The sequence below is a fragment of the Diabrotica virgifera genome, chromosome 2 (assembly GCF_917563875.1).
Source record: "Diabrotica virgifera virgifera chromosome 2, PGI_DIABVI_V3a".
Classification (NCBI taxonomy): domain Eukaryota; kingdom Metazoa; phylum Arthropoda; class Insecta; order Coleoptera; family Chrysomelidae; genus Diabrotica; species Diabrotica virgifera.
The window spans coordinates 108024236-108036235 of NC_065444.1; the positions used below are offsets into that span (position 1 = coordinate 108024236).

Genomic DNA, 12000 nt, shown 5'->3' on the forward strand with positions numbered 1-12000 from the left:
GTTTTTACACTTACTATACTATTTTCTAATGTTAATATCTAATATTTCGCGATAAACTAATTTTTCTACGAAAAAATAAATTTTTTCTTAAAATTATGCATGAGAGGGTTAACATATAATAATATGTACCATATTTTTGTCGATTTTAAAGCGGCATATGACAGTGTCTTAAGACCAAGTCTTTACAACGCTATGAATAAGTTAGGAATTCCAAAAAAACTCAGATGTATGATAAAAGTGACAATGGCGAAGATGCTATCAGCAATAAATATTCAAAACGACTCGTCAACCCCATTTGAAATACATAGGGGGTTAAGGCAGGGAGATGCGCTGGCGTGTCAGATTTTTAATGTAGCCCTAGAAAAAGTCGTACGAGACGTTAATTTAGATAGCAGGGGAACAATATTTAATATATCAGTCCAAATTCTAACATATGCAGACGACGTGGACATTATAACCAGAATCAGGGCGAGAATTGTGGAAATCCTAACCGAGCTAGTAGTAACAGCAGAACGAATGGGGTTACGTATACATCAAAATAAAACCAAATTCATGGCGATGGCGACTAACACAAACACAAGAGCTGGAGAAGTTGACGCAGATCTTATCATGCATGACCAAAACTTCGAAGCGGTTAAAGAGTTCATATCTCTAGGGACATCTGCTAACCCCAATAATAACACACCAGAGAAAATAAAAAGGCGAATAATAATTGAAAACAGGTATTATCATGGTCTATCAAAGTACTTAGCTAACAAACGTCTGTCTCAAAAAACTCGTATAAGGCTTTATAGAACATTGATAGTCCCCGTTCTCACATGGACGCTAATTAAAACAGATGAATCCGCTTTATCGATTTTTAAAAGGTGCTACGCAAGATATTCGGAGCGATCTGTCAGAACGGAATATGAAGGCGTAGATATAACTTTGAACTGCAGAATATCTACAAGCATACGTTTGGTGGAAAAGATATTATCACTATAATTAAGCGAAACCGCCTTGAAGTGGGTAGGACATGTAGCCCAGGCCCCTGAATCGAACATGATAAAAAAGATTCTAACAGCGCAACCTGTGGAAAAATGGAGAGCAAGGGACAGAACAGAATGGCGTAGAAAGCTTGAGAAGGTCGAGGCCCTCTAAGGGCTGTAGCACCAAGATGATGATGATATTGTATTTGATAGATAATTAATTGATATAAAATTAATAAAAAGTTATTTATTGTTTATTATGGAAGATCCAAGCACAGAATACGGTATATTCTATGATCCAAGTATTTTGTTGTTAAAGACGTTCAAAATTTATCTAAGCGTTGCATAGTAACAGTAAATTATTAAAATCACCTTATCACTTTTTCTCGATTATTAGTTTTTTTAGTATAGTATATAAATTATCGTAATCACTGAATACATAGCTAGTGGAAAAATATTCCTATTAATTAAATTCATTAATAATTTAATCATTATACAAGTAACGGTTATCCAAGAACACTCAAAAACTGAACGAAATAGCCGTCTCTATGTTGCTGATGACAATATCATTGTCAACTAATGTTTACATGTCCTGCAGCTTTCATGCCAGTGAGAATTTTACGTAACACGTAATTTGCCGTATAAAGAAAAAGTAGGGAGAACCGTAATTATTTTTATAATTATTTCATCATCCAGAGTTGCTATTACCTTATAATTTGTTCAATCTTTAAATGGATATTCAATAGACTCATAGTAAAGTTCATAAATGCTGTTGGTAAAAGAGACAAATAGAGAGAGAGAGAGAGAGAGAGAGAGAGAGAGAGAGAGTGAGAGAGAAATTTTACGAGAGAGGCTTTTTCTCAATACAAGTCTTATTCCAGAGATGCAAAGATGTCAATTGGGACGTATACGCATGTCGGGTTGATTACGAGAAAGCCTTTGATCGAGTACAGCACGCTAAGACGATTCAAATACTAAGAGAAGCACGAATTAACAACCAAGATCTAAAAATAATTTGAAACCTTTACTGGCATCAGACCGCTAATCTCGGAGTTGAACGTGAACACACCGAATATGTGAAAATCATGCGTGGAGTGAGACAAGGCTGTAATTAGTCTTTTCTAATCTTCAATCTATTGCAAGAATATTTATCGAGACTTTCACGAAACTGAAAAAGGTATTCTACTAAACGGGTAACGGCTAAACAACATCAGGTATGCAGCTGACACCATAGTATTTGCGGGCAACCTAGAGGACCTACAAGTCCTTATGAACAAAATCACGCATTGCAGCCAACAATATTCGCCGTGTACAAGTACTTGGAGGGGATACGAGAAACGATCGTGCGCGAATAGCGGAGAAATCTCGCAACTTTCTTAAATAATGCATTATCAATTGAAATTGACGTATATTTCATATCTACTGTCAATGGAGAAGAAAAATTATAAAATAAAAATGTATACCATTTTTATTCAGTTGCAATGCGAAGGCAAAACAATCTTACTTTTCAATTAGAATACGGAGTACAGTCCAGTCCCTTGAACCGCGATTTTCGGTTCTTATTGGAGCCTTCATCGGAAGAAACGTAGGCACTGTTCTCCATATTTCAACTGATTCGTATCGAGAGGTTTTCCCACCCATTGCAACTGACGAATGCTGAAGGCTCCAATAAGAGCCGAAAATCGCGGTTCAAGGGACTGGACTGCACTCCGTACTCTAATTGAAAAGTAAGATTGTTTTGCCTTCGCATTGCAACTGAATAAAAATGGTATACATTTTTATTTTATAGTCGTATTACTCCGTAGAGTAACTAGGTGCATTTTTCCGTTGGAACTTTACCAGCTGCAGACGGGGGATGTGAATTGCATAGTGTAGAATTCCTTCCCTCTCGTCTTCACTGCAGCATCCATTTGACTTGCAAATTGTAGAAGTCTTGGAGGTGTCACCAGGAAAGTGTACCAATAAGTTTTCAATTTAAAAATCTTTTAGTAATATTTTCAATATTAATAATTTACTATTAGGATTGAAAACTATCTGGTAAAACTACTTCGTCAAGAAAAATTATATTTTGCTTCACAATATTGATATGATATGCAATTATTATATAAAAGTAAATTTAATTAATTGTATTTTGCTTGTAGGACTGCATTTTAATAATTAATTTTATTTACTACATACAATTGTTTACCTTGTAATAACATAACCTTAATATTACTTTTTCTTCTTATAATTTTTTTGGGCTATGGCCTTGACAATTGTCCAGCAAGCAGGACTAATATAAATATAATTAAAAGTGCTAAAAATGTTGTTGAGCTATGAAACCAGGTGTTGCTTTTCCGAACTTGCACGGTCCCAATATGGTCTCAATATAAACGTTAAGAAGACAAAGCTTATGATCATTAGCAAGAAGATAACAAAAGGTCAAGTCTACGTCAATCAAACCCCTGTACCTGTAGAAAGAGTGACACATTATAACTACCTCGGCACCATAATAAATTAAGAATTGACCAACAACCAAGAGATAAGCATCGGAAAAGAAGCTATATCAACCTTCAACCGGAAGGGACACTCATGAGCCACAACCTCGCTCTTGACATACATCGATAAGTTGCCTCTTGAATAACATGGGTGACATTATGTCGACATTGTTCCACAAATTTGACACGAAGATGAAAAAGCAAAATAGTAAAGTGGTATTGTTTCTGTCTCTCCATTACCATTCTGGGGTCATGCCGAATTTATGTGTATATAGATGCGAATGGTTTTAAAGAAGAGGATATTCCAATTGCACAACTGTTTCCACAATTTTGATAAGTATGTTCATGATCTGTTCAAATATTTCTAAGCTTTTAATAAAATGTAAATCTGATTTTTTCAAAAATAAATTAAAAGGTATGAAGCAATCATTAGTCTCCGATTATTTAAAAAAAAATTATATACAGTGTGTCTAAAAAAAGTGTGCCACCTATTTTTAAATTGATGCCATTATTGTGTTCATTTATGTTACTGATAAATTGAAATTACAATTAATTAAAATTATACAGGGTGTCCCCGGAAAATAGTGCGTTCCTTAAAGGTATAGGTGGAGGGCACCACGTAAAACAAAACACTCTTATAACATTTTTTTCTAAATGCAACGGTTTGATCAAAAAATGAAAATACATTTTGGTATGCAAATTAAAATCTGCCAACTAGGTGCGGTACGAAAATTTAAACGTAGACAGTCCCATGTTTAGTAAACAGATAGTTTGGAAGAATTCTGTTTAGTGTCAATGCCGAAAATGTTTTCGAATCGTGAGTTCATTACCTATTATGTTATTATATAGAGTATTTATGGCAGATCATCAAATGGAGAGACATATTATATTTTTTTTTCAAAATGTTTTGCTGGTATTTCTCGTCGTATGAATGCATGTGTTTGTGAAAGTGGGTTACGTTGAACATTTATTGGGTATAATAATTATTTTCAAGTAAGTATAACTTAATTATTTTAGTTCATAAGTAAACAAATTACTGATACATTATCTGGTGTACTTTTTTAATTTCCACTGTAAGCTATGTAATCCAGTTAAAGCCCTCAGCATTCAACACATTTAGAGCTTACTAAATATATAATACACTAGTTCAGTTAAAATGTGTTTTTATGTTAAAAGATGTATACTTCGTTTAAAATTTGCAATAGGTATTTCAATACATTAAAAAAAATAATTATATCGTAGTAAACAAATAGGTAACAAAAAAAAACAAATAGTAAAAACATAAGTACTATTAGGGCTAGTTTTCATGTAGGCGGTTTGCCAGCGGTTGACGCCGCGGTTAGCCGACGTTGGCATCGTACACATGAGAGCGATTGAGTGGCGGTCTCATTCCTCCCTTAGTAAACTTACAACCACCGCGCGCCGCGATTTGACGACGGAAAGGTTGCATATGTTCGATTCCATTTGTTTCTTGGCAACTCGAACCGCGGCGGTTGGGTTTTTCAGGTAAACCGCCCTATCTGAACAAGGCCTTAGGTTAGATTATTTTAAAATATGTACTGTAAATCACAAACGAGTTCTTATCTGTTATTATTCCGTAGTGCGTTCGATGTTGCCAGGTTATTTAAATTTCTAAACATTAAAATACAGGTAGGTATGGAAAACAATGTAATCTTTTTATTTGGAAACGGTTAACTTTAGAAAAAAATGGCATAGGACTTTTTTGTCCTAAATTGTGTATTCTATCCATACCTTAAAGGAACGCACTATTTTCCGGGACAGCCTGTATTTAATATGTAAATAAACAAGCTGAAATGCAGATCAGTTGCTTTAATTTTCCTTTGTTCTCTCTTAAACGATCACTCACTCCTCTTAAGCGACCACCTTTTGATTCCCCGGGGGGTGGCCGTTATTGGAAGGTTTTACTGTAGTTATATATTTAGTTTATGAAACACTGTTCTTCTTCTTCTTCACGTGCCGTCTTCCAATCGGAGGTTGGATATCATCACTATCTTCACTCTATCTACCGCTGATTCAAAGAGTTCTGTCTTCTTCTTAGGGTGCCTGTCCGTTCCGAACGTTGGCGATCAGTCTGGCTATGATGACTTTGTTAGTTGCTATACGGAATAGTTGTGTTGAGGTCTTTCTATACCATGCTCTCAGGTTAGCAAGCCAGGATATTCTTCTTCGTCCTGGGGCCCTTTTTCCTTCAATTTTACCTCCCAGATAACAACATAAACTTGTTTCAAACTTGCAACAAGTTTGATACATCAAACATGAAAGCTTGCTGCAGGTTTGCCATGTCAACTTTGCAAACTTGCAGCAAGGTTAAATCAAACTTGCTAGTTGGTGTGTGACAAACTTGCATGAAGTTTGTTTTTTCAAACTTGATACAAACTTGATATAACAAACTTTCTGAAGGTTTGTTTTTGTTTTGTTGCATAAAGTTTGTTTTTTTCAAACTTGATACAAACTTGCTTAAGGTTTGTTTTGAGATACTAGCCACAATTTTAATAAAACAATGTGAATAAAAAATACAATACCATTTTATATAACTATTTATTAATCACTTAATTATGAATAATCCAATGAATAATTCACAAATTATTCATTGGAACTTACATTAAACACCCTAGCTTCAGATTCCGATGCTTGATTTTGTCTATCAGCTCTGAAACAAATAGAAATTGTTAAAAACTCTTGCTGTGCGAACAGAATTAATCTATGTTATCAAAAGAGGTAAAAAGATGTTAAAGTAACAATTTTACAATAAAACCTAAAATTTATTTATTATATCTATTTTATAATATATAATTTATTTTAAATAGTATGTGAGTACAGTTAGAAGCTACAAAAAAACATAAAAAGACTTACCTCTACCTCAATGCCACCAGAGTTGACCAGAGCAAAATGAGTAGGTACTAATCTGTAATGCAGTAAGCATGCAGTTTGGTCTATTAACAATGAAGAAAATAGGCTTCAGCTTAGTAATAATAATTAAGGTAATAGTCTCGGAGAATTGTACGGAAAATTTAAGTTGTAAAAAACTTGAAGAAAAATATCAACATAACCACAACAACAAACTATCAGCGCTTAGCCGCGTACGCTAGCAGATTATTTTTCCCGTGTTGCCAGCCATTAAGTAAGCTTTTTCCCTCAACTTACCTTAAAAATTCTCACTTTTATGAACAAATTCGCTCCTATTTACAAAATCTGCGAAAATATATTGAATTATTTTCAAATATTTTGTTTTTTTTTAATATTGGGCAATTTGGACTGGAGCAAAAATTCCCTTTTGAGATAACTTTTTCAATTGTATGTTGAAAATTCTCGCAAACACAGAAATTTCCCTCCGGGTGGCAACACTTTCGTTGTCGTGGGCGGGACATCAGTCGGGGCGCCGAACGAAAAACGAATCGAAGCGGGCTGTGCAAAGCTAAGCTTGAAGCAAAGTTGCTACAAACTTGAATAATCATCTTTGTCATAACAATATAGCAGCAAACTTGTCACAAACTTGCCTCGTCATATTTGACGCAGCAATGAAAAATCAAAGAAGAATCAAACTTGCCACAAGTTTACATGCTATCTGGGTTGTAAAATGCACTGGAGTAGCTCGTATCTGCCTTGATTTCTCATTATATGCCCCAAGTACTGCAGCTTACGGCCCTTCACGATGTTGACTAAGTCTGCAGTTGTGTTCATCCTCCGTAGTACTTCTTCATTGGTGACTTTGTCTGTCCATGGTATCTTCAGGACCCTTCTGTACAACCATAGCTCAAAAGCTTGAAGTTTCGATAGAGTTTCCGCCTTCAATGTCCACGTTTCTACTCCGTATAGAAGCACTGAGTACACGTAACATTTAAGGAGCCTTATTTTTGTTTTTAGAGTGATGCCATGGCTCTTGAACACAGAGCTCATAGTCAAGAATGCACTCTTTGACTTCTCGATGCGACATTTAATCTCTTGAGTATTGTCCCACGACTCATTGATTATAGTTCCCAAATAGTTGTATTGTGAGACACGTTCAATTCTCATTTGGTTCACATACAGATTTACTCCAGTTATGTTTTGCTTCCTGATAATCATTAGCTTGGTTTTGCTGGTGTTTATATCTAGTCCATATGTTCTACTGGTTTCAGTTATTTTATTCATTAAGTGTTGCAGCCCTTCTATGGTATTGGAAAACACTATTGTATCATCTGCATATCGCAGGTTACTGAGCTTGATTGACTCCAGTTATTGAGATGCCTTCATCAATATCTTTTAGAGCCTCTTTAAAAATGTGCTCGGAGTACAGATTGAATATCAGCGGTGAAATTAAGCATCCCTATCTCACTCCCCTTAAGATTTTGACCTGATCTGTATATTCTCCATCTATTCGGAGCACTGCTGATTGATTCCAATACAGGTTAGCTATTATTTTCAGGTCTCTTCAGTCAATCCCTGTCCTCTTCAGCACTTCCATCATTTGCTCATGTCGGACTCTATCGAAAGCCTTTTTGTAGTCAATCAGGCATGCAAAAACATCACAGCTGACATCTCTACATTTCTGAAACAACACCTGCAAGCTAAATAAAGCCTCCCTCGTACCAACGGCGTTCACAAATCCAAACTGATTGGGCGCAATTTGTTCTTCGCATTTTCGGTAAATTCTATTATGGATGACTTTTAAAAACAGCTTGAGAAGATGGCTCATTAGGCTTATGGTCCTATAGTCTTCACAAACTTTTGCTCCTGGTTTTTTGGGCAACGGTACAAACTCAGATTTGATCCACTCTGCTGGTATTTTTCCTGCCTTGTATATGTCATTAAATATTTCAGCTACTATTTTTATTTGTGCTCAATCTAATAGCTTTAGCAGTTCTGCAGGTATTTCATCGAGTCCCGGTGCCTTTCCATCCTTCATTTGTCTGATGGCTGTGATTACTTCTTCTGGTAGGATTTCGGGGCCTGAATTATCTTCAATGGTGGGTTCTTTTCCTGTTCTAAGGTCGTGGAAAAGTTTCCTCAAGTATTCTTCCCATACTTTCTTTTTATCTTCTTTGGTTATGGCAAGATTGCCTTCAACTTTCCAGCTATTTCCTTCACCTTTCGATGGACATTGAAATTGTCATATCGACTCTGATACTCCTCTATTTCTTGACATTATTCTGTTTTTTGTTTCTCTTTTGCTCCTCTTATCTTTCTTCTGACGATGGTATGTATTCTTTTATATTCTTTGAGATTTTCTTTGTTCTTTTTTCTCTGATCCATAAGCTCGAGTATTTCATCGGTCATCCACGATTTCCGTTTCTCTATATCTTTCTTCAGGTGTTGTTTTTTATTTCTCTCACTGTTTCTTGTATGATGGTTAGACTTTCATCTATAGTTCCTGCATTTTAGCATCTTTGTATTGAGGTTTTCACTCACTCTCAGTTGAACATTGGGATCTTTCAGTTTTCTAATACCATACCTCTTCATCGACTTACTTGTAACCCTCTTCATTCTGACTTTGAAATTACCTACAACTGGTACATGATCAGAATTTATGTCTGCCCTCGGGTATGTTTTGACATATGTATAGCTGTTCCTATACCTCTTATTTACTAGTATGTAATCAATCTGATTTCTCACAATCCTTCCCACAGAATCCTGTGGAGATTTCCAGGTGTACAGTTTCCTTGGGTGTAACTTAAACCAGGTGTTCGTTATTACTAATTGATTTGCTTCCGCAAAAATTTCCAATGTATTTCCCCGATCGTTCCGGTTTCCTAGTCCAAATGGTCCAACTGCAGATGATGTTTTGCTAGCCCCAACTTTGACATTGAAGTCACCCATGACAATTGTTAGGTCTTGCTTTTTCAACCTTTTCACGACTTCATCAATGCTACGGTATAGTTCTTCTACCCTACCCTTCTATCTCTATTTAAAAAAATCCCTTAAATTCTTCAACCATGACACTCTCTTTCTTCCTTCTCTTATCTTTTCCTGTATTATCAGTCTATGTATATTCTTTTTCTCATGATCATCTTTCAGTGCGTCACAGTTTTTCGATTTCTCTCTAACGCATTAAATTGTATGTGACAGAAAAAAAGGCACGTCTGTGAATACTTTGGTAATTATTCTCGTTTGGTGATTATTCTAGTTGTAGATAGATGGCGCCATAATCAAAAAAGAATTATTTATTAAATAAAATAATACTATTATCAATATAATCTGTACAATTTATAAGACTATACAAATGAAAGAAAATACCATTTTATACATGCAATAGACACAATTGATTTGGTTTTATTCCAAATTGAAAATAAAATTTGACAACTGTCAGATTTAACTAAAATGTCACGTTAGAATAAATGTCATAAATGTGTATTATCACGGACTTACCTTTTTTTCTATAATTTGTGACGCACTGAAAAATGTTCATGAAAAGGAGAATACCAGATTTGTAACTTTTTTATTTTTAATGTGTTTATAATTTGCCCAACATATAATTTATAATGTTATTCTAAGCATCCATCTGTAACACCACATTTCAAATGACTGTATCTTATTTATGTGTTCTTGCTTCAATGTCCAGCTTTTAAGTCCATATTGCAGTATCTAAAACACGTATCATCTCAAAGCTCTTACTCTCAGTTCTAATCTAAGGTCTTTTTTGCAGAGAACTGTTTTCATTTTTACAAACGCATTTCTTGCTATTTCTATCCTGGCCCTTATTTCTGTTGTTAGATTATGATTGTCTGAAATACAGGTTCCTGGGCATTTGTATTTACCAACCGCAGTTTATTAAATAGCAATATTAAAAAAACGTGTTTAAAAAAAGTCGTAAAACATACTTTTATTAGTATTCTACAATAATTTATAATTATTATAAAAGTTAAGTAGCTTCACCAGTAGCTTCGTGGTCTGCAATCTGCGCTTGGTAGTTTTGTGCATTTTCATATGCCTTCTTTACAGCTTTCCTGTCGGTTGGTTTTTTAGATTCGTTAACCTAAAAACATTTAATTATATTAACTAAATATAAAAGATTTTATACCCTAACGAGTAATGACATAAAAACATTGTTAAATCCAATCGAACAGACTACCTTTAAATAAAATTTGTCAAGTCTATTTTCTAAAAATTACTTTCACTATGAAAACGTGCATTCAGTATTTAGCGACAACTAACTAAAACTTGATTGTTTATATATCCAAAGAAATTTTTAAAGATAATAACAACCATCAACAAAATGTCTGACCATGCGAGTTACCGACATGTCACCAATACTTTTGTATTTGTCTATTCGTAACTGTTAACACTCCATCGGACGGGCTAAGCCTATCAGTGCATAAGGTTTTGAAAATTAGCAAGTTTCAATTACATGGAGGTGGGATATTTATATCCTACATACCTTCTTACTATTTAAAATAAAGTTTATTGCCTAAATTGTGTTAAAAAAGGAATTCAATGTTTTGCGTTCTAGAGGTGTTTGCACTCACAGGCTTAACCCGTTCAAATATGTATTTAATTATGTAGCACCATATATGGTAGATATATTGAGTTATTGTACTTTAGAACCTACATACGAGATGCGAAGGTGCTTGGGGGGATTTCCTCAATTATAATAATTTACGTCCAATTTTGGTTTAAGGGGATGGGTACGTATTTTCGGCTGCAATGCAATTCAAATGGGGATTCATTTTTTTCGAATCATGAGAAAACTAGTAAGTATTTTTAAAAAATTTAAACGCAGAATCAAAGATTACATTATTAGCGAAGGCCGAAAGTCCCTGAGAACTTCTATAATGTTTATTTTAATAAGTTACAGGGGTGAAAAACTAAGAGAAAATTTAGTGTGATTTTTAATTTCAAATATCTCATTCAAAATAAACTTTTTATTTATTCTAAGGGACTTTCGGCCCTCGGTAATAATTTAGTCTTTCATTCTGCGTTTAAATTTTTCAAAAATATTTATTAACACAATGTCCGTGGCAATATTTTCCAAATCTATCTTTGTCTTACAACGCACTCAGTCGAATAGAACATTGTCAGCATAATATTGTCAGTCAGACAGTGACAATCAGTGACAATTTTAAATATTTGACATGGTATCGGGAATATTTTGAGTTGTTGATTAAATAATTGATTGATATATAGTGTATTTGATAAATAATTGATTTAAGACGTGAACTTAATAAAAAGTTATTTATTGTGTATTATTTGTGGAAGATCCAAGCAGAGAATACATCAGGATAATATTATATCAGAATAATATTCTGTGATCCAAGTATTTTGTTGTTAAAGATGTTCAAAATTGTAAGCGTTCCATAGTAACAATGTATTATTAAAAAATCACTTTAACACTTTTCCTATTTTCTCGATTGAGTATGTATTAGTTTTTGTTGTACATATAAATTATTACAATCACTGAATACATAGTTAGTGAAAAAATTATCACATTTATTAACTGAATTAATAATTTGCAATTATACAAATAACAGTTATCCAAGAACATTCAAAAGCCATCTCTTTAAATTAATCAAGACATTTTCAAGTAGAATGACATTCTAGTAATGTTTACATATCCATAC

General features: G+C 34.1%; 1 protein-coding gene across 1 annotated transcript in view; it reads right to left on the reverse strand.

Annotated features, from left to right (window-relative positions):
• Positions 1 to 10239: 10239 nt before the first annotated feature.
• LOC114335863 (bromodomain-containing protein homolog) overlaps positions 10240 to 12000 on the reverse strand; it is a 141372-nt gene continuing 139611 nt past the window's right edge. Inside the window, exon 14 of the mRNA XM_028286150.1 lies at positions 10240 to 10418. Within this exon, the coding sequence (XP_028141951.1) occupies positions 10305 to 10418 (114 nt within the window). The 3' untranslated portion in view covers positions 10240 to 10304. The remainder of the gene's footprint in view (positions 10419 to 12000) is intronic.